At 38.3% G+C, this 27,891-nt stretch overlaps 1 protein-coding gene across 1 annotated transcript in view; it reads left to right on the forward strand.

Annotated features, from left to right (window-relative positions):
* The first annotated feature begins 3,590 nt into the window (after window positions 1-3,590).
* Utp6 (UTP6 small subunit processome component) overlaps window positions 3,591-27,891 on the forward strand; it is a 28,335-nt gene continuing 4,034 nt past the window's right edge. Inside the window, exons 1-18 of the mRNA XM_020174475.2 lie at window positions 3,591-3,786; window positions 5,607-5,691; window positions 8,220-8,261; window positions 8,582-8,674; window positions 9,636-9,683; window positions 10,120-10,183; window positions 11,745-11,863; window positions 14,029-14,106; window positions 15,628-15,709; window positions 17,599-17,680; window positions 18,723-18,907; window positions 19,385-19,464; window positions 19,841-19,918; window positions 22,765-22,944; window positions 23,962-24,042; window positions 24,205-24,314; window positions 25,306-25,372; window positions 27,788-27,860. Of these exons, the coding sequence (XP_020030064.1) occupies window positions 3,695-3,786; window positions 5,607-5,691; window positions 8,220-8,261; window positions 8,582-8,674; window positions 9,636-9,683; window positions 10,120-10,183; window positions 11,745-11,863; window positions 14,029-14,106; window positions 15,628-15,709; window positions 17,599-17,680; window positions 18,723-18,907; window positions 19,385-19,464; window positions 19,841-19,918; window positions 22,765-22,944; window positions 23,962-24,042; window positions 24,205-24,314; window positions 25,306-25,372; window positions 27,788-27,860 (1,639 nt within the window). The 5' untranslated portion in view covers window positions 3,591-3,694. The remainder of the gene's footprint in view (window positions 3,787-5,606; window positions 5,692-8,219; window positions 8,262-8,581; window positions 8,675-9,635; window positions 9,684-10,119; window positions 10,184-11,744; window positions 11,864-14,028; window positions 14,107-15,627; window positions 15,710-17,598; window positions 17,681-18,722; window positions 18,908-19,384; window positions 19,465-19,840; window positions 19,919-22,764; window positions 22,945-23,961; window positions 24,043-24,204; window positions 24,315-25,305; window positions 25,373-27,787; window positions 27,861-27,891) is intronic.

A 27,891-nucleotide genomic window follows, 5' to 3' on the forward strand; every position in this document is an offset into this window, starting at 1 on the left:
TGGGCAAACTAAAAAAAGTAGATGTAGCTAATCGGTTATGGCTTTGATGAAATGCATTCACACTCAAGACAGTTGCCAGGCCCATCCTAGAAGGCAATCATTTCAGAGCATGTTTTTATCAAGATGTCAGCTTGTTTTAATAGTAGGTTGTTATACCCAAACTACCATATTGTTGTCTTTCTTTCTTTCTTTCTTTCTTCCTTCCTTCCTTTCTTCCTTCTTTTTTTCTTGTCTTTCTCTCTAGCAGCAACTTAAGTCACAGGAAACCCAGAAAACTGCTTTTTGTCAATTGAAAGAAACCCTTTCCATTTACATGTTTTGAACTAAAAAAACTTAAAAACGTGAAGATCCATTAGGATGAAAAACTTTTAAAAGCAGATTCTATTGGGATCTCACGTTGCCATTCTGTGCTCCTGCAGTTATAGACCACGTCATTATTTCCATTATACTTATCTCCTAATTTTCAAGGCTTATTAGCTTGGCTGTAAAAACTTGCTCCAGTTGAAATTTGGCAAACTGACAAGGCTGTGTGCCAGAAGTAATTTACTATCCAATGTGGTTTGCAAAGTAAAAGAAGCTATAAATAATAGAAAAAGAAATGAAAAGTTACTGGTTCCAAATATTTTAATGTGGATAATGTGTGTCACCTCAAACTTTTCAGCTTTTGTTGTTGGCAGTGAGAGATAACATGAAAGGTTTGAAAGGTACAGATGCTTTGCATTCCCATCAAACTGAGGGCTCTGATGTTCTTAGGCATCAAAGACCAGCCTGTGTCTATCACTGCTGCCTGACTTTGAAGTCTACCAGGGCTCTCTGTGTGGAAGAAGCAGGCAGGGGACTCAGAACAAGGTAGGGGGGATGGGATTCCAGGTGCGTGGCTTTTCATTATTGCTGAAATTAGGTACTTCCATTTATCAAATAATAAGAATGTAAAAATGTCTAGCATTTCTTTCTCTGCTGTTTTTAACCACTGAGCTCTTCAGGAACTTAATCATCAGATGTGACAATGTGAATAATCCAAGGATAAGTTCAAGTTTACTTTGAAGTTTATGTTCAAGTGCTTTGAAGGAAGAATAGAAGTTTTAACTTGATTTGCAAACATCTGGTTAGTGTTCATCTGGCAGATTCCTTAAGAGATTGTCAGGACCCTAAATGAGATGTTCACTGTTTCCCAGACTGGCTCATGTGACGGCACTAAAATGGGGGCCACGTGTTTCTTCAGGATCAGGATACTTTTTTCTGGGATCAATCTAACTTGACAATATGGGAAAAAAAATCAGAATAATTTATATTCAAACAACTACTAATATATTGTGGGCTATAATGTAAAACTCACATGAACTCTTTTAGAGAGGAAAAAGGCTGATATTTCTGACCCTGCTATGCATAAAAATAATAATTGAAGCTGTTAAAAAGAATGATATCCTCAAGGAGAGTCTGACAATTTTTTCTCCTTTATTAAAGTGTAACTTTCAGAAAGTGTACAGATCTTAAGTGCATACCCCAGTGGGTATTTTATTTATTTTATTTTACTTAATTATTTATCTATTATTTGGCAGTATTGGGGTTGGAACTCAGATCCTTGTGCTTGCTGGGCAGGTGCTCTACCACCTAAGCCATGCCCCTCGCCTACTTTTACACATTTATACAGTCATGCAATGGTCAACCAGATCAAGTGTAGATCTTCTCCAGCATCCAGAAGGCTTCCTTGCACCTGCTCCTGGTCAGTACCACCTTACTAATTTGACATTCATAGTGAATTTTAAAGATAAATGGTAAGATTAAAAATAGTTAAGCTTTCTGAGATTCCCTTCCCTTCTTTCCCCCTTCCCTTCTTTTCCCTTCTCTTCCCTTCCCTTTCCTTCCCTCCCTTTTCCTCCATCACCCCTTCCTTTCCCTCTCTCCCTCCCTTTCTTCTTTCTTTTTTTGTGTGGGTTTTGAACTCAGGGCCTTCTTCATGCTCTCTACCACTGAACTAGAGCCCTGAGCCTTAGGAGGAGCTTTTTACTTCTTCAAGAGCTCCTTCTTCACTTGATATTTTAAGAAATATTTATGCGATGTGAGTGGGTGGGTTAATTCGTAGAGGAGTTAAACAGTGCACATAGTAGCTAGGCACACAGTAAGCCCTAAAATAATAGGTAATAATCACTAATAATACAACAATAGCTATTATTATGAGATGAAGAAGTAAAATTGAGTCTTTACCATTTCCATTATACTTCTTAGGGCAAGATAAACATAAAAGCTAAATTTCAAAATAAGGGAGGAAAGTATAGTTATGTTGACTTAAAAATCATAGTTTACTTTTTGAAGTTTTCATCAAATTTGCCTTGAAATGAAAGATTACAATCTGTCAGAAATTGCTGACTTCTTAGTACCTACAGACAATTTGCAAGTATCTCATTCTTGTCCATTTATTTACTGAGAGCTTTGTATATACTAGGAATTGCTACTGAAAAAAATAGGAAAATAGGAAAAAATTCAGTGCCTACTCTCCAATGTCATCCTGCCCACTATTGTTACTATGGGTCCCAGAAACTTTACTATTACAAAGAAATTTCATCTTTGTTTACATACATGATTTCCTTCCACTTCCCTCATGTCTTACAGCTGAGAGAATTAAGAAATGATGAAGCCCAAACCAACCTTTGTCTCCGAGACCAGTGGAGCAAAACATGAAGGGAAAAAGGAAGGAAAGGAACAGGAGTGGCATGTGATTAATTGCTAAGTCTACCTCCTTCTGTAAATCACACAGGATCAAGGTGCTAATGTGAATGTTGAAACAATCAGGCCTAGCAAGAACTTCTGCTTGGCTTTTTATCACCTTCCAAAAAATAAAAAACAACTGAGCTATGCAGATATTATTTTAGGTTTAGTAAGTATGCCATCAGTATCCCTCCATGCTAAGTTGCTCAGTCAATGATGTAAGGAAGGTCTGTCTATACTTATTATTTCAGTAACTCCCCAACTTTTCAATACCAAAATCCTATATCCTCAAATAAGGTATATTGTTTGATACCACTTGTTTTGAAAGCTCTTGTCTATATAGCCAGGATAACTATTTTAATTCTCACCATTTTAAAGTTAATCACCCATTCAGAGATTCTATCTGGCAGGTGAAAACCCAGTGTTGTCACACCGGTTTACTGAATCTATCAGAAAGCCAAGAGTAAATGTTCTGAATCAGTTTTAGATATCTATTGCTGCTTTTTGAAATGTTTATGTTCTTTAATTATATAGTATCGCTTTCCATTAGCTTCAAAATTTTTTAGGTTCTCGGTGTTGGAAAATGAGAACATGGAATGGGAACACAATAAAAATAGACAATATCCAGTAGAAAAATGAACTTCACGCCTTCGCAGGAAACAGCTCTAGACCTGGGAGCACTTTTCAAGATCCCGGCGCGTCTGACCATGCAAGCACGCAGCCCCGCCCACACGATAACCCCGCCCACCACAGCCCCGCCCCCTGCTAGTGTCCCGCCTCAGATTCGGAGGAGTGGGTTATTATCACTGCAGTCCCACAATCAACCACAGGGAGGCGACAGCTCCCACAAGAGCCAAAGAGACTTTTCCAACGGCGGAAGCGGAAGAGGCGGGGCCTAGGGGCACGTTACGTCAGGACGTAAAGGCTGGTTCTCGAGAGTGGGTTTTTGTGCGTGTTGCCTCCTGCCGGGTTGTAGAGTTTGGACCTCATGGCGGAGATAATCCAGGAACGTATAGAAGATCGAATTCCCGAATTAGAACAGCTGGAGCGCGTTGGACTCTTCAGTCATGCGGAGATTAAGTGAGAGGCCTGGGGAAGAGGAAAGGCTGGGGAGGGCTATGGGGAGGTTAGGGCGTGAGAGTGGCGGGGGACAGGGGTGGGGGCACTTCAGTTGTGTTTATTTTTCCTAACATGGTGGAAGTCTGTTGCTGGGCTTTGACGGTGCCCAGAATTAAATTCTCACCCATTGCAAGGTGATTTGTTGGTCCATTTACCCACCATTCTCTACTGAAAGCCCCTCATGGAGCCGGGTTTCGGTGCCATAAGGTGGTAAAATGGGATGGATCCTGCTCATCAGGAGCTGACAGGTTACTAAGAAGGGTGGGGAATTCAACAAATTAAACATTTTGGTTACAGTGTAGCTAAGAGTGTAGTCCTTTAGCGATGTGAGCAGAGTGACTTCCTAACCAAACTTGGAGATGAAGACTGTTTAATTCCGTTTCGGATGCTATCCCAGAGCCTAGCCACAGCGCCTGCTACATAGTTGGCATCAGTAATTTGTTAAAATTATTATTATTATTATTTTTGCGGTATTGGGGTTTGAACGGAGGGTCTTAGCTCTTGCTAGGCAGTTGTTTTATCACTTGAACCAGGCCCCCAGCCTTAAGGTTCATTACTTTTATTTATTTATTTTGCGGTACTGGGGCTTGAACTTAGAGCCTTCAGTTGAGCCACTCCACCAGCCCTTTCTTGTGATAGGTATTTTCGATATAGGGTCTCCTACACTTGCCCGCTCTGGCTTCGAACCGCGATCCTACTGATCTCTACCTCCTGAGTAGCTAGGATTACAGGCGTGAGCCACCGGCACCCGGCAATTACTTTAATAGTTTTTAGTGGTTTTCTGTGACTGTTTCTTCAACTTACAGTGACTAGATGCATTGTAATATGACCGTGGGAGCCTCAAACTAAACGTTTGTTAGTGAAAGAGAATACAGCTGTAGGGACTTAGTGCTCAGGAAGTGTTACCATTATTAAGTATAATTGTCTTGCATATCTTGCATTAAGTTTTTCTGATACACACGTTGTGTATTCACTTCTTAACAAAGAATGGCTAGTCTCCAAAAAATCAATAAGCTTTTTAAAGTAGAGACAATATAGATTTTTAAAAATTTATATGTTAAAAATGTAGAAACAAGATGATATTAGGAGAGATTTGATTACTATTTTGTGTGTGTGTGTGTGTGTGTGTGTGTGGTACTGGGGCTTGAACCCATAGCCTACACCTTGAGCCACTCCACTAGCCCTTTTTTGTGATGGGATTTTTCAAGATAGGGTCTCTCCAACTATTTGCTGTCTTTGAACCACAATGCTCCTGATCCTGCCTCCTGAGTAGTTAGGATTACAGGCGTGAGCCACCGGTGGCACCGGGCAAAATCTAAGTGCAGAGGACTGGGGATGTAGCTCTGTATTGGTGTATGTGTGTGATGTAAAGCACTTAGCATTATTTGCTGGGGGGAATGTCAATGATTCTGGCAATTAAGTTGATTTTCCTGAAAGTTTTAAAATATATCCTGGTGTCCTTAAGAACACAAAAGTCATGTAAGAGAATACTTGCCTATAAAGGATAATTGTGCTTGAGAATTAGATGTTACGGTAAATATGTGTTTTAAATATACCCAAAAAATTTTTAAATGTTAAATACAAATTTAGCTTTTGCTCATTTCAAGTGTTATATATATATTTTTAAAATTTTTATTTATACTTTGGCTTTTTGAGGGTCTTGCTGTGTAGTCTAGGCTGGCCTTGAACTCACTATCATCCTACTTCTTCCTGTGCTGGGATTATAGTTGTGAGCTACCATGCTTGGCTAACTATTATAGTTTAAATGACTTTCTCCTCAGGGCTATCATTAAAAAGGCTTCTGATCTCGAATACAAAATACAGCGAAGAACTCTTTTCAAGGAAGACTTTATCAATTATGTTCAAGTAAGTGAATTATTTCATTGCTTTTTAATCCTCACAAATTTAAAATTGGTTAGAGAATAATGAACTTAGCATCATTTTCTACAAAATTCCAGAATTGCTGATGAAACAGATTTGTTTTTTTTTTTTAAATCAGAATTAGAGATAAACATTAGGGGTTGCATTGCCCACTGAGGTTTAGTCCTTGCCAAACAACTTTTTGTTTATCTTCTTTCTTTTTTCTTCTTATTGGGTTAGTAGATCAGAGAATGCCAGAGACATAGTGTGTATTAGGATTTTAGCAAGAGATTTGACTCTTGGGGAAAAAGATAGAGAAGATAGAGAAGAATTTGATGATAGCAGATGGTTGGAAAGTGTAAGTCAACTTGGAAAGGAGATAATGCGCCAAGATTCTTCCTTTTTTTTTTTTCAGTACTGGGGCTTAAACTCAGGGCCTACACCTTGAGCCACTCCACCAGTCCTTGTTTGTGAAGGGTTTTTTCAAGATAGAGTCTTGTGAACTATTTCCCTGTTTTGGTTTTGAACCACAATCCTGATCTCTGCCTCCTGAGTAGCTAGAATTACAGGCATGAGTCACTGGTCCTGCCAGTTCTTTCATCTTTTAAATGGATGGAAGTTTGAGTGAAGACATACAGGTTGGACCCATTGTCAGATGGGGGAAGATAGCTAATATGTTAGATGACTGACTCAGAATTTAGAGCCAATAAGATGAAATAGTATAAAACTTCAAGTTTTGCTGGGCCAGCCTGGGCTACATAGTGAGATCCCCTCTCTGAATGAAAGAATGAATGAATAAATAAAGTTTTGAACTTTAGTTTAAAAAAAACAACAAAAAGCTTGACTATGCTCAGTGGCTCTTGCCACTGAGTAATCCTTGCTACTTGAGAGGGAAAGATATCAACCAGGATAGACTTAAAGTAATGTTGAGGACTAGGGATGTAGCTCAGTGGTAAAGTACTTGCCTAACACATGAAAGGTTCTGGGTTTGATCCCTGGCACTGCCAAAAAAAACCCAAAACAGTCATCATCCCGTACGGAATTATGAATGTAGTGTGACACCACTTACATAAAGTTTAACAGCAAAAACCAAGACTGCATTATTAGTATTAATTATTTTGATGGGACTAGGGTTTGAACTCAGGGCTTCACATTTGCAAAGCAGGTGTCCTACTGGGCTGACTTTGAACCTTGACTTTCAGATCTCAGTCTCCCAAGTAGGTAGAATTACAGGCGTGATCCACTGGCATTATAATAAAGTCCAAAGTCATGCTGGGAAATGATAGTTGAGATAGTTGCAACCTCTGGAGAAGGAGAAGAGTGGAATTAAAGATGGTATATAGGGGACTTGACCTTTGTCTGAAGTATTTTTGAAGATCTGAAGCAAATACAGTATAGCGTAGGCTTTCCAGTAGCTGTATGATAGCTGCACGAGGTTTTCAGTGTGCTTGAAATATTTAATAAACCAGTTACTTTTCAGTACTGGTAATCTAGGCCCCTGGGGCCTCACTCAAGCTCTAAGAAAGTTGAAAAATTTAATTGTTTTGCTTTTTTGTGATGGTGTGCTGTTGATTGAACCACATCCTTGTGCATGCTTGGCAAGTGCTATACTGCTGAGCCTGCACTGCTGCCCGCACATAAAACAGTTTTTAAATGAACCATGCAATCTTGTGAGACTGAGCTTTCTGTCTCTAATACTCTTTAAGTAGTAGCTTAGAGAACAATTAATGTAGTAGTGATTTTTTATTTTTAATTTTTTTGGTGGGACTGGGATTTGTACTCAGGGCTTGCTGCTTGCAAAGCAGGTGCTCTACTGCTTGAGCCACACCTCTAGTCATTTTGCTATGGTTATTTTGGAGGTGGGAGTATCCCAAACTATTTGCCCAGGCTGACCTTGAATCCCATTGTCCTCCTGATCTCAGCCTCAGCCTCTCAAGTAGCTAGTATTGCAGATGTGAGTCACTGGCGCTGGCTTATAGTAGTGAGTTTTAAAGAACATTAGGGGTTGTAAGTGATGGTGTAGGGGCTGTGGTAGAAAGAGCCAGTCAGGCTTGTCACTGTTTCATCTAGTAGAACTCTTTTGTTTTTCCTTTGGAGATAGGGTCTAATTATGTAGTCCAGCCTAGCCTCAAACTCATGATCCTCCTGCTTCAAGCTTCCCAAGTGCTGAGATTAAAGGCATGTGCCACCATGCCTGGCTTGGTTTTTTTTTTTTTTAACTGAAAGTTTGAATACACTGTTGTAAATTAGAATGCTAGATTAATTGATATTATAAATCTTGTAAGTCTCATGGTGTTAGTAACATGCTTTCTTTGAATCTTAGTTGCTAATAAGTTTGTTAATGATTCTATGTGTATTTGTAACTTTTACAGAGGTAAGGTAAATTTTCAATGAATTCTAGACATTTGTTTAAATTCTGCCTATTGAAAGCAAATCATCTTCTATTTTACGTTTTTGATTTTTTTATGATTTTAATTCTGTATATAAAAGGTTACAATTTTTCTTCTATTTCTTTGCATGTTCTTCCTCTACAGTATGAAATTAATCTTTTGGAGCTGATCAAGAGAAGAAGAACAGTGAGTAGATAGTTTTTTAGAAGTTGGAAAAAAATTGAGAATTAAGCAGGTGGTTCCATAGCTAGAACATATGTTTGGGAGACATACGTTTTGATAAACTGTGGTGTGCTCGTAAGGGTATTTGTAATCACTCACTTTGTCAGTACTTTTTTTTTCCTTTTTTTTGATGGTACTGGGATTTGAATTTAGGACCTCATGCTTGCTAGGCAGTAGCTCTGCCACTTGAGTCACACTCCCAGCCCTCTGTTGAATGGTCCAGTGAGAATGCTACTTTGGATAAATGTGATTAAGCTGACCTTTGTTTTTTTGTTCTCTTTTAGCGCATTAAGTATTCATTTAAAAAGGATGAGATTGAACATTCTATTGTACACCGCATACAAGGTGTCTTTGGACGTGCTTCAGCAAAGTGGAAAGTAAGTGATTACAGTTTCTTTAACCTTAAGAAATGTAAGATTGGGGCTGGTGGAGACGCTCAAGTATTAGAGTGCCTGCTTAGCAAGCATGAAGCCCTGAGTTCAAACCCCAGTACTACCAAAAAAAGAAAAAAGAGATGTAAGGATATATATTATACCTAGTCTGAGTTGGATATTCAAATGCATTGCTCTCTGTTCTCATCTTGGATGTCTTTTTTTTTTTTTTGGTGGGACTGGGCTTTGAATTTGAATTTGAGCCACACCTCCAGTCCATTTTGCACTGGTTACTTTGGAGATAGGGTCTTGTGAACTATTTGCCTGGGCTGGCCTAGAACATTGATCCTCCTAATCTCAGCCTCCCAAGTACCTAGGATTACAGGTGTGAGCCGCCAGTGCCTGGCTTCATCTTAATAACTATTTGAATTATGGTGTCTTTGCTTGGAACATTGAGTCACATAAACCATTAAGAAAATTGAGCTTATTACCTCATTCTGAGAGGATTGTTCTGAAAACAGTGTATTAGACACATTACTAAGGATTAGAAAATCACCTGGGAGATGCTTGGATATCTCTAAGTGAAGTACACTGAAGCTTTGGAATGGTTTGGGAGGGGCAGAATCTTAATTACTTGGTGTTTTTTATGTTTGGTCTGGAACTGGACATCTTGTGTGGAAAGTGCTTTAGATTTCTGGGAATGTCACATTTTATGTTTCTATACCTGATTGAGACCTTTTTAGAACTGCAGTGAGCAAATTGAATAGACAGCAAATTTTCTTGGAGCATGGTGGGTAGAAGTGGAGAGTTAGATTGAATTATCATGCTTAAGAGATCCATCAGTGAAGAAGACCCTTACAGGGATCTTCTGAAACTTACCTCTGTTTTCATCAAAGTGAATTAATGCAAAGGTGCATTATATGTAAAGGTAAAATTCATGCATCTTACTGCACTGTTTTTCTTGCAGGATGATGTTCAACTTTGGCTGTCCTATGTAGTTTTTTGTAAGAAATGGGTGAGTAAAGCTGTCTTGCTTCCTCTTCCTTTCTTTCTGCTAGTCTGCCTTTTAAATTCATACTTCATTACTGGACTCCATGTTTTCTTCAGAGGTGTAGGGCTAACAAATGAGAAAACTCAGGAAAGCTAAAGTTGAACTTCATTTGTGTATCTAAGTCATTATATAAATGTCTTCCAATTCAGTTGAAAAGAAAATCATTTTAATGCATATTTATTCAATAAAATTGAAAAAATTTAATATATGCAGATGTTTAGTGGTTTAGATAGAAGAAAACTATGAGTGTGTCTATGTTTGTTGATATGTCACTAGCAATATCAGATCTTACCCCATTGGATTTTATACTTGGTGAGAGTACAGCACATATTTCTTACAGATTAATAATAGTAATGACTTCTCTGTGCAAGAAGTAGAAATTTTTCTTCCTTTTTTACAGGGTACCAAAGCTCAACTTAGTAAGATATTCTCTGCCATGTTGGCTGTTCATTCAAACAAGCCAGGTATGGTGAAATTCTCGTCAGTTCTTTCTCTACATTTTACTTAGACTCAAACCATTTTGCTATTTATTTTGCTAGACAAACCTAAGAGAAATTATTTGGTGGGTTTGAATTTAGACAATGGCCTTAGCAGTTTTTGTTCCTGGAAAGCTGCCTCTTATTGTGAATCAGCTGTTAGTGGGCCAGGTAGTGTATCTACCTGGACAAGAAGGATTATATTTCTTTTTGGCTGATGGAAGGTAAACAGAGCAGTCATTGAGGGTCACTTTATTTGGAGGCAGAGAAATGTGAAGGATTTCAAGTTTATTTATTTATTTATTTATTTATTATTCATATGTGCATACAATGGGATTTCAAAAGTTTAAAGGAGAAAATAGATTTTAGAAGCAGAGTAGGTGCTCATGTCTTAGAAGAGAAAAACTTGTGAGTAATGAGTGGTTGGTATGTTACTCTACTGTAGTGGCGCTTCAGTACCTATTCTCAGGGTGTTAGGCTCAGCCAGACATTTTATAGTACACAAGACTCAAATAGGCTATATTTGGCATCAGTTACTTAGAAGGATACAACAAGACAGCATTAAGCATATTTCTTCAGTAGAGTATTCCTAGCAGTTTTGAAGGCCAGTCTCTAGTCACCAAGGTGACCCCTCAGGTGTGATCCAAGGTGATCCCTAAGGTGCGAGGGGATGAGACAACACGTGAGCAGATAAGGGAACCATTCTGGTCTAGAAGTTCTATTGACGGGCATAGCTTCTAAAGGTCCAGAATCAGTTTCAGGAGTCACATACTCAAGAAAACTCAAAGCAGTGACTCACCACCATTTGTGGCCCCCCAAAAAACTCCAGATGTGATTATCAGTTGTGGGTCATTTGAATTAGAAAAAGTCTTGATAAAATATCTGACCTTTATTGAGTTTCTAGGAATACTTAGAATGTTAACTTAGAGTTACTTTTCCATGTAGAAAGACAAAGGGTTTTTAGACAATATAAACTATTTAAATATAGAGAGACATGTAAAAAATAATACCTCATTGATTCTAATAAATACAAATCTCTAATGTTTTAATAACCTGTAAAATTTGTATGTGACTTACAATGCTGGCCTTAGATCTGATGAAATACAGCAACAGGCACTCAGGTGACTTATCATTTTGAATGAACATTTTTAGCATTTACCTGTTGGCTTAGAAAACATTCTCATTTTGCAGTTAGAAACTCTCTCTGTTTCCAGCTTCCCCTTTTGGTAAGATTTAAAAAAAATACTGAGTATTGAGACCAATATGGAGTATTGGTCTTTTTTTTTTTTCTTGTGGTACTGAGGTTTGAACAGACATGCACCTTGACTACTCCATCAACCCTTTTTTGTGAATGGATTTTTTCAAGATAGGGAGGGTCTCACAGACTATTTCCCAGGGTTGGCTTTGAACCATGCTCCTCCTGATCTGCCTCCTAAATAGCTAAGATTACAGGCGTGAGCCACCAGCACCTTGTGGAACATTGGTCTTTTCTTGCCTAACTTGATTAATTTGCTGGAATGAACTCTGATTTTTTTTTTTTCACTTATAGCTCTGTGGATTATGGCAGCCAAATGGGAAATGGAAGATCGCTTGTCTTCAGAAAGTGCAAGGCACCTATTTCTTCGGGCTCTGCGCTTTCATCCTGAATGCCCAAAACTCTATCAAGAAGTGAGTGTTTGTAGGCTGGGGTCCTGGCTGAAGTGGTAGAGTGTCTGCCTACCAAGCAGGAGACTTAAGTTCAAAGCCTAGTCCTTTTCCCTCCCCCACCCCCAAACAGAGTGTATGCATAAATGAGAGATAAAAACTGAGGTAATTTCCTTTTTTTTCCTGTGCACATTTTTCACATAGTAATTGTGTTTTATGTACAATTTTGTGTTCAGCTTTAACAAGATAAACAGTAGACTTACATACCATTCAAAATTACTGTTAACTATTTTCTGGCTGCACCAGAAGTCTGCATCTTTTACAGTCTGTCTCACTTTCCTTGTTGTTGGGCACTTAGATTGGTTCCAGTATTTGCTCTCACATGTTTGTCTATGAAACTTTTAGATATTTAGGGTTAATTACTCATGATAGAGTTTTGGAAGCAGAATTACTGGTTTAAAGGGAGTAAACTTTTTTTAAAGTAACTTCATTTTAATGTCTTGAATCATTAAGGCTCAGGACTGGGAAGGTAGCTGAATGGTAGAGCAGTTGCTTAGCTTGCCTGAGCCCCTGAGTTCACATGAGTACCTCGCACTAACTGATTGTGCCACTAGAGCGCTGGGCCCCTTGGTTCAATCCTCAGCACTGCAAAAAAACCCCAAAATTCTGGATAAATCTAACTATATAGCACATGTATTCTTAATTATGCATTAATTTCTCTTGATATACCTACAATGGTATTACAACCTTCATGCAATTTGATACTACATATTTATCATTGATTTATTTTTTTTTCAAAGCAGTAGCAAAGCCTTATTGAATGAAAAAGGAAAGAAAAGGCGCCGTTAAAAAAAAGAGCAATGGGCTCTAGCCAGGTGGCATAGAAACTGATTTTATTTTGAAATAATTACAGATTATTTCAGAAAGATAATACAGTGAGGCCCTGTGTACCTTTCACCTGGTTTCCCCGAGTGGTTACATTTTATGAAGCTAGTAAAATATCAAAACTAGGAAACTGATGTTGGAAAATTTGTGTATATAGTTCTTTGTCATTTTTCTCACATGTATAGATTTGTTTAACCACCATTGCAGTCAAGATTCAGTCTCCAAGTTCACTGACTTCTGTATTCTGCTATTGGACCCACCACTGATGTTTTAATTTTTTTTCCAACTGTAAAAGGTTTTTTTTTCTCCCATTTTTTGGCAGTATTGGGTTTTGAACTCAGGGCCTCATGCCTGCTAGGCAGGCATGAGCAATTGAACACTCCACCAGTTCATGTCTTCTATTTACCATTTTTTCATTTGTTTCAAGTGTGTTTATAATTGCTCAGTCATGCTCTTTTATGATGGTCAATTTAAAATCTTTATCAGATAATTCTAATTTCTTGATAGTGCTGTCTTTTTTTTCTTTTAAATAATTTGACAATTCTCCAGTAATTCTCTTTTATTATTATTACTATCATTTCATTGTTGTACTGGGGGTACATCATGACATTTACAAAAGTGCTTACAATATATCTTAGATTCATCCCCTCCATTATTCTTGTTGACATCTCTTATTTTTCATTGAAGTTGAGGTTTTCCTGGTTCTTGGTATGATGGCTGATTTTCCATGAAATCTTAGACATTTTGGCTATTATTTTATAAGACTGGAAATTGTTTAAATTTCCATTTATTAGACCTCTTCTGAGATTGCTCTTCTTCTTTACTGCTAAGTGGGGAGAGAAGCCCAAATTCCCCACTCAGTATATAGGTTGACATACCTGGATGAGGTTATAAGTAAAATTCCTTGCAGAAACTTTCACTGTTGAGGAGAAACTGACACTCTAGCATGCTTGTTGTTTCTCTTTGCCAGATTTTAATGTCTGTTTATTTGTGAAGTGATAATCAAGGATACAAAAACATTTTTACAGTTTTTGATTCATATGCCCTGATTGCATGTCAAAGAGCGTAAAATAGTATCACTCTCACCATACCTTGTTATCAGCTAGTTTCATAAAAAAGTAAAATGTTATGGTCCCCCAACTTTCCCAGATATAATATTTATGGGTTTAAAAAAAGTCATTCGTATATGTATATATTTATATATATATATAAATTTTTTTTTTCTTAAATTCATGGTTGCCATCTCATTTCTAACAGAAAAAGGTATCTTTAAAGAGTTTCAGATCATTTTTTCCTTTTTGTAGTACTTTAGGATGGAGCTGATGCATGCTGAGAAGCTGAGAAAGGAAAAGAAAGAATTTGAAAAAGCTGCCATGGACGTGGTAAGATCTTACTATATTGTCATTTGTTAATAATATGTAGCTTTTTGAGCCTGCTTAGGAGTAGAGAAAAATCTTTGGAATACATATTTTTTTCCTTTTTATTTATTTGTTTATTTTTAGCAGTTTGGGGGTTTGAACTTAGGGTCTTGTGCTTGCTCGGCAGGCACTCTACCACTTAAGCCATACCCCAGTCCTTTTAAAATTTTTTCCCAATTTAATGTTGTTACATTTTGAAACTTCAAGATGAGTCTTAAGTTGATTTAATTAAATGGATTTAGTAATTTAAAAAATAAAATTTTCTGCCTTAAAGATAGATTGAAGTAGTCCTCAAAATTATTACTGCTGGAATGGCTAAATGCTTTTCTTTACTTCCATATGATCTCATTAAGTGCTATAGTAATTGGTCCACAGAGCTTGAGAAAAGGGCTGGCAGAGTGGCTTAAGTGGTAGAGAACCTGTTTAGCAAGTGAAAGGCCCTGAGTTCAAATCCCAGTACCACCAAAAAAAAAAAAAGTTTGGGAAAGGTTCTAAAATGCATGGTTTCTAGCCTTATATTTTGGTGGTACTGGGGTTGAACTCAGGGCCTCACACTTGCTAGGCAGGTGCTCTATCACTTGAGCCACTCTGCTAGCCCTTTTTCAATGGTTTTTTTCAAGATAGAGTCTTGAACTATTTACCCAGGGCCGGCTTTGAACTGTGATCCTCCTGATCTCTATTTCCTACTGAGTAGCTAGGATTACAGGTGTGAGCCAGTGGCTCCTGGCGTTTTTTTTTTTTTTTTTTTTTTTTTTTGAGATAGTATTGCCATGTAGCCCAGGCTGGCCTGGAATTTGCAATTATGCCTTAGCCCCCTGAGTGCTAGGATGACAGGTGTGCTTTACCACAAATGACTTTTTTCCTTTTTACATATTTTAATGTGGTAGAATAATTTAAAAAAAAGAAGATTTAGAGTGTTAGAACTGAAGTACTGGGTGTGGTGGTGCATACCTGTAATCCCAGCACTTGAGAATGGAAGCATGAAGATCATGAATTCCAGTCCAGTGGTACTATATATGTGAGACCCTAGCTCAAAAAAAAAAAACAAAGAATGTTAGTGCTGAAAAGGGAACTTTGCTATATTGTCTGTTACTGTGGTTTCTAGCCCAGAACTCTTTTTTTTTTTTATGGTACTGGGTGATGAACTCGAGGCCTTGTGCTTGTTAGGCAGGCACTCTGCCACTTGAGCCATGCCTCCGTCTGTGCTCAGAACTTTTTTTCTCCAAATAAAATCTTATGTAGAAGAATAATGAAAGCATACACAGCCTGTTCTGTTCTGGTGAGGCTTTAAGCCTTGTGATTCCCCCACCACTCCAGGAGCCTGAGAGAACCAGCTGGAAGATCAGTGATCTTGTTCAGGCTGGGGGAGGTGGGATTTGCCAGAGGTCACGTGACACAGGTAGTCTAGGAGTATTAATTTTATCCCACTGCTCTTCTATTTACTGGTAGTACCGTTTAGATTATGTGTCATGTAACACTTTGTAGGGGGAGTTTGATCACCCTGAAGAAATCCTTATGGGCGAGTTGGCGAGGATCATCTACAAAACTTCTGTAAGCAAGATTAAAGGTAGGTATCTTTTTTTTTTTTTTATTTTTCTTTTATTATTCATATGTGCATACAAGGCTTGGTTCATTTCTCCCCCCTGCCCCCACCCCCTCCCTTACCACCCACTCCACCCCCTCCCACTCCCCCCCCTCAATACCCAGCAGAAACTATTTTGCCCTTATCTCTAATTTTGTTGTAGAGAGAGTATAAGCAATAATAGGAAGGAACAAGGGGTTTTGCTGGTTGAGATAAGGATAGCTATACAGGACATTGACTCACATTGATTTCCTGTGCGTGGGTGTTACCTTCTAGGTTAATTCTTTTTGATCTAACCTTTTCTCTAGTTCCTGGTCCCCTTTTCCTATTGGCCTCAGTTGCTTTAAGGTATCTGCTTTAGCTTCTCTGCATTAAGGGCAACAAATGCTAGCTAGTTTTTTAGGTGTCTTACCTATCCTCACCCCTCCCTTGTGTGCTCTCGCTTTTATCATGTGCTCATAGTCCAATCCCCTTGTTGTGTTTGCCCTTGATCTAATGTCCACATATGAGGGAGAACATACGATTTTTGGTCTTTTGGGCCAGGCTAACCTCACTCAGAATGATATTCTCCAATTCCATCCATTTATCAGTGAATGATAACATTTCGTTCTTCTTCATGGCTGCATAAAATTCCATTGTGTATAGATAAAAGGTAGGTATCTTTTGAACATTTATTGGTGATAGGAAAGTGAAACATCTGTTTATAATGAGAATTGCTAGCTAGTTTTGAAATTTTCCAGTTGAATGTAAATAAATCTCTAAGAATAGTGTCCTGTAGCTCTCAGAAAAGGCTTATTTTTCTGGTGCTGTAATTGGATACTTCAATTTTTTATTGAGTACTCATTTGGGGAGTTAAAGAAATTAATGGTTTAGTCTATTCTGTTATCTCCTTAAGAGGTTTTGTTTTGTGTTTTTGCCAGCACTGGGGCTAGAATTTAGGGCTTTCACCTTGAGCCACTGTGCCATCCCTTTTTTGTGATGAGTTTTTTCAAGATAAGATCTTGCAGAATTTTTTGCCCAGGCCTGCTTCCAATATCGATCCTCCTGATCTCTGCCTCCTGAGTAGCTAGGATTACAGATGTGAGTCACTAGCATATGACTCTGTAAGAAGTTTAGAATGAGGCTAGGCATGTTGATGTATGGCTGTAATCCTAGCTAATCCCTGCTACTCAGGAGGCAGAGATTGGGAGGATCATGGTTTGATGCCAGCCTGGGCAAAAAGTTAACAAGATCTCATCTCAACAAATAAGCCAAGAATGGTGGTCATGTCTGTAATAATCCCTGCTGTGTAGGAGGTGTAGGTATGACAAAAACACAACAGACTCTATCTAAAAAATAAGGAAATCTGAAAAGGGCCTGGGGCATGGTTTAAAGTGGTAGAGTGCCTACTTAGCAAGCCGGAAACCTTAAGTTCAAACCCATTACTGCCAAAAAGTTTGAATGAAAGTTACAATTTATGAATATTCTAAAATGTTAGTAATGGCTTTTGATCATGTAGTGAGAACATGGAATGACCTTTTCCCCCCTATTTTGTCCTACTTCTCAAAAGCCCCAACCAGAAAACCAACTCCAACTGGGGGTATAGCTTGATGATAGAGCATGTGCTTCACATGTGTGAGACCCTGGGTTTTATTCCCTAGACCTGCAATACAAAACCAGAGCCAGGCATCGTGATGCACATCTATAATCTCAGCACTGGGGAGGCTGAGGCAGGAGTATCACAAGTTTGAGGATAGGCTGGGCTACATCGTAAGACCTTGTCTCAAAAAGAAATAAAACAAAATAGCCAAAGAACTAACTCCACGTTACCAGGAAAATGGTGCTCTACAGTCTAACTGCCAATGACTCTCCCCTCCCTCCTTTTAAAATTTTAGGTGCAGAATTTCATGTGTCACTTCTTTCCATTGCTCAGCTATTTGATTTCGCCAAAGATCTACAAAAAGAAATTTATGATGAGTAAGTAAAACAATGGAAAGGTGATTATGTCTATTTCTGGTCTTCTGGTCGGAATTTGATGTTGGGTATTTTGTTTTGTTTTGTCAGTACTGGGGTTTGAACTCGGGGCTTTGCAGCTAGCTAGGCAGGCGCTCTATCACTTGAGTCACACCTCCAGCCCAAGGTTGGGTTTTTAGAAAGGGGAGGAAAGAAAATGCCACACTAGAAGTTTTAAGAAAAGTTGTGTCCTAGTGTACATGGAAAAGTATATTTTCAGAGGGGTTCTTGATTTACTTACAGGCTTCCTTTTGGAAATACCATTCAATAACCAGTATATCCTAAGGCTTATATCAAAATGTACACCCTAATTTCCTGCATGTTTTCTGTTCATAAAATTAGAGCTATATTTAGATCTTCAGATCTCTTGGGTTTTTTTGTCAGTACTGGGATTTGAATTCAGGGCCACTTGTCTGGAGTTAAGCTGTTTATCACTTGAGTCATGCCCTGCAGCCCTGTAGTCATAACTTTTTATAGTTAAGTGTTGTAGTAAATTTTATTCTTCGATGTCTGATTTTATTATTTAAGAATTATTTGTGTCTGTCTTGTGAATACTTCCCTTCTTATGCATCCACGGAGATAAGATAGCATGTGGATCAGTTTGTCCTTTGGATATTTGGTACAGGATTACCTGTGCTCTTTCTCTGCCTCTATTATTATAGGAATTCAACAGCCTAGATGTAAGTCCTCCAGGACTCATGGAGGCTCTGTGGTTACAGATAAAACTGATTTGACTTTGAGAGTTACTTGAAAGTTAACATTTGTGAAGGATATCTGAAACACTCTGAAACTCAATATATGTGTGACAACTTTGTTCCATTGACTGTTAGTCAATACTGTGGAGTTCAGATGTTCTGGAGAGCCTATGGGAAATGGTTCTTACAGCATTGCAGTTGTGAAGGGTGTCATGTGCACATTTTTAGACCATGGGGAATTGTCTCTCTGTTTGATATTCTGGAGTTAGTCTTTTTTCATAGGGCAGATGCCAATAAGCTGTAATTTTTAGCCTTCAGGCTCTGCACACGGATGACCCTCTCACTTGGGATTATGTGGCACGGCGAGAATTAGAGATCGCATCTCAACCAGGAGAAGAACAGCCTGCAACAAAACAAGCCAGAGCAGTGGAGGTGGCCCAGAGAGAGGAGAGGTGCTGTGCTGTGTATGAAGAGGCAGTGAAGACTCTGCCTACAGGTGAACTTCTCTGTCATGTGATACAGAAGTCAAGGATCTGTGAGTGTGAAACTGACACTCCCCCTCCAAATACCAAAATCCATATTTTATAGTATAGTTTACAATGTGCCTGTCTTTCCAGCTTGTTCTTTCTCTGATGGTGAACATTAGAATGTTAGTGAACTTCAATAATAGCATTTATGTTCATGTATTTGGAGGAAATGATACTTAGGATATGATAATTTTTGAATTTTTACTTGGAATTTTTTGTCTTAGAGATTTAATTTTTATTTTGTAATAAAGGGGAATAAGGGCAGGGGGACAAAAAAACTGGGCAGGACTTCTGAGCTTGTGCTGTTACTCAGTCATTTTTCCCCAATGTTTGATTAGCTATAATCAGAGTAACACTTTTTAATCAGGCTAATTTAAATTCTTCAGAAGATGTATGATGTTTGTTGGTCAGTTGGTGATCTGAATAATGTAATCTGACTTTTTTAGAGGCCATGTGGAAGTATTATATCAACTTTTGCTTAGAAAGATTTTCTAAGAAGACCAGTAGTGTGTTTCTCAGAGGGAAGGTAAGGACTTATGTTGTTATAGTTCCTGATTAGAAAGTGCCTGGCTTCTGAAAGAACAGAAGCACAACTCGTTTGGGGTCTGGGCCAGCTTTTGAAATTTTATGTATAATCACTCACTTTCTCCTGGTGGGTGACCTGTCATTTTGAAGGTCTGAGTCTGTGTTGCCCTTATGGCCACAGGACAGGAGGGGCTCTCTTACTGCATTATGCCTGATATAGTTGCTTACTCTTCTTCTGAGTGATACCACCAAGCAGGAGCAACTCAGTCCTTTCTCTGAATTCTCAGAAATACACAAAATTGCTTTTGTTCAGATCAGATGTTAGAGACCCCTGCTGGGATCTTTTTAACAAACTGATGGGATCTTTCTGATTCCAGAGGCTGGAAAGAACCATGAATACATTCAGGAAGGCACATGAACTCAAGCTCCTTTCAGAATTCCAGTACAAGCAGTGGGTAAGGTCATAGAAAACACATTCACTGCCAGTTACATATACTTTATTCCAGTTGTTTTCTGTTGATGGTGTGTGTGTGTGTGTGTGTGTGTGTGTGTGTGTGTATACATATATGTAATTTATAAAAATAAAAAAATATGTATAGTTACATGACTAAGCCGATTTGGAAGTTTGATATGCAGAGGGTGTTTACATATGGTTGTCAGTATTTGGTGGATGCTAAAAAATGAAATCTTTCAGGAACGGAATATTGCATAGTGGAAAGCATGTGAACAAAGAATCTGAGTTTGGGTTTATTTTGTTCGCTCATGATTATTTGCTTACTTATGCAGGGGATGGAACGCAGGGTCTTGTGCATGCTAGGCTAGTGCTTTACTACTGAGCTCTACCCTCAATCCCATCCATCCATCTTTTACTGAACTTTGTTTTCTTGAACCTGTGCCTGGCACAGCCACTCACGCAATAAAGAATGAGATAAAGAACCTGTGCCTGGCATAGCCACTCACGCAATAAAGAATGAGATACATTCCTGCGTTTTGGATGCTGACCCTGTAGTTAAGAGGAATATTAACCCTCTGGGGCTGTGGATGTAGCTCTGTGGGTAGACCGCTTGCTTAGTGTGCTCAAGGCCCTGAGTTCCATCTCAAGTGCTACCAAAAACCAAACAAATAAACAAAAACTAAAATAACCTCTCTTATGCTGTGGTGTGGGTAAAGACTGTTAGAAAGCCCAGAATAATGTGCTGTGGAAATACAGTTTTAGACCAGATTTTACTACTTAGTAGTTAGATTACTTGGGCAAACCATGTAATTTTTTTGAGTTTGTTTACTTTATTTAAAAATAGTGATCCTTGTTTTTACCTTTTCACAAAACTGTTGAGATAGTGAATGTGCTAAAATATTTCAATGTCTTTATTGGAGGAAATAGAACAAAAATCTTCATATTTTCTGAGTGTCTTTTATTTTTATGATTTCTGCCTTTTTTTTTTTTTTTTTTTTTTGGGTGGCACTGGGGTTTGAACTCAGAGTTTCACACTTAAAAAGCAGGCACTCCACCACTTGAGCCACTCCTGTATCCACTTCTGCCTCCTTTGCTCGATAAAATTTTTACTTAATTGCAATTAATGTCTTATTATTTTGTATTGTATTCAACTATTTACATTAACATTCCCCATTTTTTTGGTCACATATATAGTATATGGTAAAGCCTCTACTATCTACCAAAACTGAGATACCCTTTTCCCCTTGTGGTACCATCTGGGAAAATTACAGGCTTGGATGATTTCTGCTCCCCTGCTTGAGCTCTTCCAAGTTAGTCACACTGTAGATTCAAGTGTCCTCTGTGTATTGCCTCAGCAGTCCTGCCGTTCTTCCATTATCATCTTTCTTTTGCATTCAGAACTGTTTTTCAAGCATTCTGAATACTCAGCTCTCTGACCCTGCCTTTCCTACACTCACCACCTGAGCAATCATTTGATGACCTTGCTTTTAATAAGAGTCCTTTGACAGGCTGGCCTCAAACATAAATGCCTGGCTGATTCTACACACATCCTTTCTCCAAATTATTCTCCACAGAACCATCTTTTGAAATTACAGATTATCCTGTGGTTTCCCATTATCTTTTGGATGAAGCTCCTTAAGTTGACCCCTGGGTATATTTCTAGGCTCATCTTCCAGTCCTTCCATTTGTATCTTACTCTTCAGCTGTACTGAACTTGAATTTCCTTTTATATCCCAACTGGTTTTCATCTTCAGCCTCTTGTGCATGCTGGTTGGGAGAGCCTTTCTCTTTTTTCCTGTCTGGAGCCTGTTTCTCTGTAAGTCTTAGCTTGATGCTTCCTTTCAGGAAGTCCTTTCTGTCATTGCCAGAGACCTTGCTGGTGCTTCTGATGTGTGCTCCTGAGGCAGATGGTTCTTTTTCTGTCATGGCTCATATCAGACTGTCTCTTTTGTTGGATGAAACTCTGTGGGCAGTAGAGTACATGTCTGATTTGCTCACTACTGAGTAACCTATAACAGTGGATAATAGAAATGCTTGCTAAGTGAAGTTATCACATACTGCCATTTACTTGCTTTTTCACAATTTTGTAAAATTGGAGTCATTTTAGGGTTTTTTTCTTTATTAAACTAGTATTGATACAAGCATTTTGAACAGATAAGTTTTCCTTCATTTATTTCTTGAGCCATATTTGTTAAAATAAAATTTAAAAATTTAATACTTTCCTGACCTTTTTTTTTGGTGGAACTGGGTTTTTTTCTTAGGGTTCATACTTGCAAAGCTGGTGCTCTGCTGCTTGAGCCATACCTTTAGTCCATTTTGGTCTGGTTATTTTTGGAGATGGGGTCTTGTGAACTATTTGCCTGGGCTGGCCTCAACCTTGATCCTCCCGATCTTAGCCTCCCAAGTAGCTAGGTTTATAGGTTTGAACCATCAGTGCCCAGCTTTTCATGACTCTTACTACTAGTATTGAGTTACAGTTCACAAAATTGTAAAAGTTTATAGTATTTCCAACTCCATTTGAATAAATATACCTATTTCTTTACTGTTCTGTAAATACTGGTTTCATCTTTACTGATTATTATACTTGGGGTGGTATGGGGCCAGTTTAAATTATTTAGGCTCTCTGCTTTTCATCTCTTCCCTGGTTTTTGATAGTCTTTATGGATAGGAATAAGGAAAGGAGGAGGAATTTCAAATTGTTCCTTTTTTGCCTGTTTAGCCATGATGTTAAGAGATTTAGTTAGAAGGGCTGTTGAAATTGTTGCTTTAAATGAGGTCTTTGTTTCTATTTACAAAAGTATAGGTTTCAGTGTAATTAATTTTCCACTGATCCTTTATCTTACTTAGGTTGAGTTGTTGTTGCAACATGACTTCTTTCGGGAATCTCTAGAGGTGGCAGAAGCTGGGACTGAATTGTTCAAGGATTCTGTGACAATGTGGCAGATGAAACTGCAGGTGCTAATTGACTCAAAGAGCCCTGACATAGCCACACTTTTTGAAGAAGCCTTTGTGCACCTGAAACCTCAGGTCTGTGAGTTGGGTCTTTCGTATTTCTTTATGTGTGGGAAACCTTTTAAGACTTTAGTGAATACTCATTTGGAATGTACTTGTCTGATAAGAGCCTATCCTAGAATGACTTTTGTTGTTAAGTGGCAGTGATTCCAGAGTCAAGAGTAGAAGAATTTACTTCCTTTCTATAGCCTGTTTCTAATCCTTTAAGTTACAAAAAACTTCTTATTCTGTTTAGACATCTTATAATTGAGAAATACTAATAGAATAGTTTCACTTATATCCAAAGCTGATCATAAGCTCTCTTTTTAATCCCAAATATATTTCTAAACCTTAAAATATAAAGGTATAAATCTTAAAGATTTGCAGTAATTCTTTTATATTAGTGGGAAAAGAAGTAGTCCAGAAGGTAATGTGAGAGACAAACTATTTTACTGCACATTTGTGTTTGCCTCTGGGACCTGAAGATCAGACATTTTCAGTCTAGATTAATTAATGCATGACTTGGGTAGCTGTGGGTCTGACTGGCTGTGAGCTGTTAACTCCTTATTGAATGAAAGATTATTAATGATGACTGCAGGTGGTATTCCCCAATAGAAGGGAACTAAAATCATCAGGAGTGTTTCTCTGGACGACTTGATTTGAAGATCACCTGTGTTCTACCTTGCCATTTTTGCTGGGCAATGAGAATTGTCTCATAATTAGCATAGACTAGAAATAAACCCATATTTTACATTTGATTATCTTAGAAGAACCTGTCTTTATAGTGGTTAGTTTTCAGAGCATATTTCTGAGCAGTCTTTTTTTTTTGGTGGGACCAGGGTTTGAACTCAGGGCTTCACGTTTGCCAAGCAGGTGCTCTAACACTTGATCCATGCTTCCAGTCCATTTTGCTCTGGTTCTTTTAAAGATGGGGTCTGGTGGGCTACCTTCAACCTTGATCCTCCCAATCTCAGCCTCCCAAATAGCTAGGATTATAGCTGGAGCCATCCACCCAGCTAGCAGTGGTTATCTAACATTTTTTATTGTTAGCAGGTTTGTTTGCCCTTGTGGATTTTATGGGCAGAATGGAGTGAAGGTGCCAAAAGCCAAGAAGGCACAGAAGCAATCTTTAAGGTAGTGGCTCCATGGTCTGTGCTTTGTGAAGTGGGGAATGGGTGTTTTTTCAGCAGGTGGTCCTAAAGTATTATTGAATGGCTGGGATGGTACTGGGAGAATTTGTTTTGATACCTATAAATTTCCTGACACAGCTTGTTCCTTTTTTTTCTTAAACTGTAGAAAGCTATCTTAGCCATCACAGGTGCCAATTCAGCAACTCTGAAGGATAAATACCTGGATTGGGCTTATCGAAATGGTGGCTACAAAAAGGCCAGAGCTGTGTTTAAGAGGTACTCACAAACATTCATGGATGTTTCTAGTCTTTCCGGCTGTGCTCAGCCCCTATACTCATATTGTGTGCATCATGAATAGTATCTGAGGAAGTAATTCAAGAGACTTCATCAAAAAGTTATGTTTCCTTTTCTTTTTCTTTTTTTGAACAGTAAAATCATACCCATTGTGGGGGAAAAATAAGCAATTCATTGTTGATGGTCATATAACCTCATCATTAAAAGATAAAGTACAGTTAATACATCATTTCTTTTTTGTGGTGGTGGGGATTGAAACCATGGCCTTATGCATGCTAGACAAGCATTTTACTACTGAACTGTGCCCCCAGCCTACTATATCATTTTGAAATTTGTTTCTTATGTAGTTGAGATTATAATATAATCACAATTTTGTTTGCTACTTTTATTTATGTTAGACTAGCCCCTTCAGTAAAAATTCTTCATAAACATAACTTAAAAATAGCTGTTTGGAGCTGGCTGCAGTGGCATATGCCTGTAGCCCCAGTTACTCAGAAGACTGAGGTGGGAGGATTGTTTGGGCCCAGGAGTTTGAGACCAGCCTAAGCAACATAGTGAGGCCCTATCTCAGGAAAAAAAAAAAAAAAAAAAAATTTAACATATCACTCTAAATGGGCCGTGATTTCTTTGGCCACAGTAATACTGTTCTGATGAACATTTCTGTGGAGATATTATTTGTCCATTTTGCAGATTATCTCCTTAGAATATATTCTTAGAAATGGAATTATTGGCCGCCAAAATGTGAGTAAGGAAAGAACAGGAGGAAAAGTGAATGGGAAAGAGTTCAGTGGTGGCAAAGAGCAAGTAACTAGAGGTTAAAGGTGTTCCTTGAGTCGTGGAGTCAAGGTCCAGTCCTTGCATTGACTCCAGCCAAGTCTTCATTAAACCACTTGTGCTGGAGGTCCTTCACATTTGTGAGCTGTGAAAGGCTTTCTGTCATTGTGAAAAATAACATTCTCCCATTCTTTTTTAGTTTACAGGAAAGCCGTCCATTTTCAGTGGATTTTTTCAGGAAAATGATGCAGTTTGAAAAGGAGCAAGTAAGTGTCGTAAGCACTTCTTTTTGGGAACATGGGTTTTGGTCACTAATGTATGGCAGCATGTTAAATTTCATTATGATACAGTATACAGTTTGGTCTCTTGGTCCAGCCGTTTTCCATAGAGCTGGTTTAGGACTGGTAATCAAGCAGACAGGAGAAAGTGTATGTCTGCAGAATAGAAAACTTAAGTGTCACCTCTTACAGGAAGCCTCCCTATCAGGCCAGGCGAGGTGCTGTGCTGCTGCTTTGCCTCCACAGTGCTCTTTGTCTCTTGCTGTGGGTGGTGAGGTAGAGAGTAGGCACTCAACTACTCTTTCTGGTGTTTGAAATGTAACTTGTGAGTGAGGGAAAGAATAGGAATATCTCAGTTAAAAAATAATACACGAAATCCAAATGTGTCTGCAATCTGATTACGTTAATGCTGCCAACAATACTTGTTTATTTATTTTTTTGTGTGGTTCTGGGGATGGAACCCAGGATCATGACTGCTAGGCAAGTGCTCTATTACTGAGCTGTATCCTCAGCCTGTTTTCTTTCACTTTTTATTCACAGGTGCAAACATGGTTTTGTACTGTTATGTTTCTGACTTATGTGTCACCTGGGGGTTTCTCCCTCACCTTTCTTCCCAGTGCTAGAGATTGAGCCCAGGGCCTTGTGCATGCTACCCAAGCACTTTTCCACTGAGCTACATTTCTGAGCCTTGATTTTTTTTGAGACAGGGTTTCACTGGCCTTGAACTTGCTATATAGCCCAGGGTGGCCTAGAACTCACACTCTTCTGAGTGCTGGGATTGCAGGTACGTGTCACCACACCTGGCTGGGTTTTCTCTGTTTAAACAGCTTTATTTTGTAAACACATTCCTGTTTTTACCTGTTAAATGATCTTTTTTAATGATTGTAGTGTTATTAAACCTTCAGTTTTCATATCTGTTCCACTACATATAAATTATTTCTACTTTTTTGATATTGGAAACAGTGCTGTAAATATTTTATGTAGCTTTTTTTTTTCTCCTTTCAAATTACTGTGTTGAAGGCTAGGGATGTAACTCAGTGGTTTAGCGTTTGCCTGGCGTGCTCGAGGCCCTTTGTTCTATCCCCCAGTACTGGGGAAAAAAGTTACTCTATTGAAATAAATTTCTAGGATTGGTGATTTTTTTTTTTTTGACATTTTTAAGAAATACATTGCCATACAGTTTTCCAAAAGAATTATTCCTGATTATAGAGATAATCAGCAGTTATACCAGCATACCTATCTCCTTGTATTTTCTCCAAGTACTTTGTTTTGCTTTTTCTCTTTTATTTTGGTGTTTTACTTTATGTTTAGTATTTTTATTTGAACTTTGAAAAATTACTAGTTCTGACTCCTTTTTCCATGGTTTCAGTCATTGCTGCTCGAGTCAAATATCTGTTCTTGTCTTGTGTAGTATAATCTTACACTATAGGGGGTAGTTTGATATAATGTGTAATAGCCAGACTTTGAATTTTTTTTTTTTTTATGATGGTACTGGGGTTTGAACTCAAGGCCTCTACCACTTGAGCCACTCCACTAGCCCTTTTTTGTGTTGGATATTTTGCCTTGTACATCCTAGGCAAGTACTCTACCACTGAGTTACAACCTAGCTCAGAAAGTAGATATTTTATTATATAATTTTTAGGGCTGGAGTTGTGGCTAAGATGGTAGAGTGTCTACCTCACAGCATGAGGTCCTGAATTCAAACTCTAGTACCAACAAAAACAAAACAAAATGAAACAAAAGGATTTTTAAACTGAAGATGTCAATTTACTTTGAAAATGAAACAAAAGTGAAATGCATTTAGAAGTTAGCAGTTTATTAATTACAAAAATAATGACAGTCATTCTGCTAGGTGCATAATTAATCAGCATTTTAATACCTGTAGTTTCCCAGAAGATAACTATCCTTGTCTTCCAGGTGAGGAAATATTTAAGGTCAGAGAGCTTAAAAATCTTGAAGATCATATGCTAGTATTTATACCTTCACCATGATACAAAAAGTTTTAAGGTAGACACATCTAGTTGGTGCCAGAGCTCAGATACTCAAAAGGAAGAAATCCTTAGCCATGGGGAGTAGACCCTTCTCCATTCATTCCTTGATATAAATCCTACTCACCCCTCAAGACTTTAAAAAATATTGTTTCCTGTGAAGCTCCTTATGTTTCCCACAGAAAATTTATTAGGCCTTTCTCCATGCCACCAGAGCAGAGTGTTTTCATGTTGACATTTACTTTGCTCTAGTAAGGTTTGTTTTCTCTCCTCTCCTTCCCTCCTCTCCCCTCTCCATTGAAAACTAGGCTAGTTTATCTTAAACCCTGACCTTTCTTCCCCTTCAGTATGGTTGGATTAAATTTGTGACATGAGTTAGGCTTTTGAGGCAAGATTGTCTGATTGTTTTTGTTAGGAATCCTGCAAGATGTCAAATTTAAGGGAATATTATGAGAGAGCTTTGAGAGAGTTTGGATCTACAGATTCTGGTAAGTAAACTTCAATGGCTTGTGCAGTCTG

The sequence above is a fragment of the Castor canadensis genome, chromosome 11, assembly GCF_047511655.1.
Source record: "Castor canadensis chromosome 11, mCasCan1.hap1v2, whole genome shotgun sequence".
Classification (NCBI taxonomy): domain Eukaryota; kingdom Metazoa; phylum Chordata; class Mammalia; order Rodentia; family Castoridae; genus Castor; species Castor canadensis.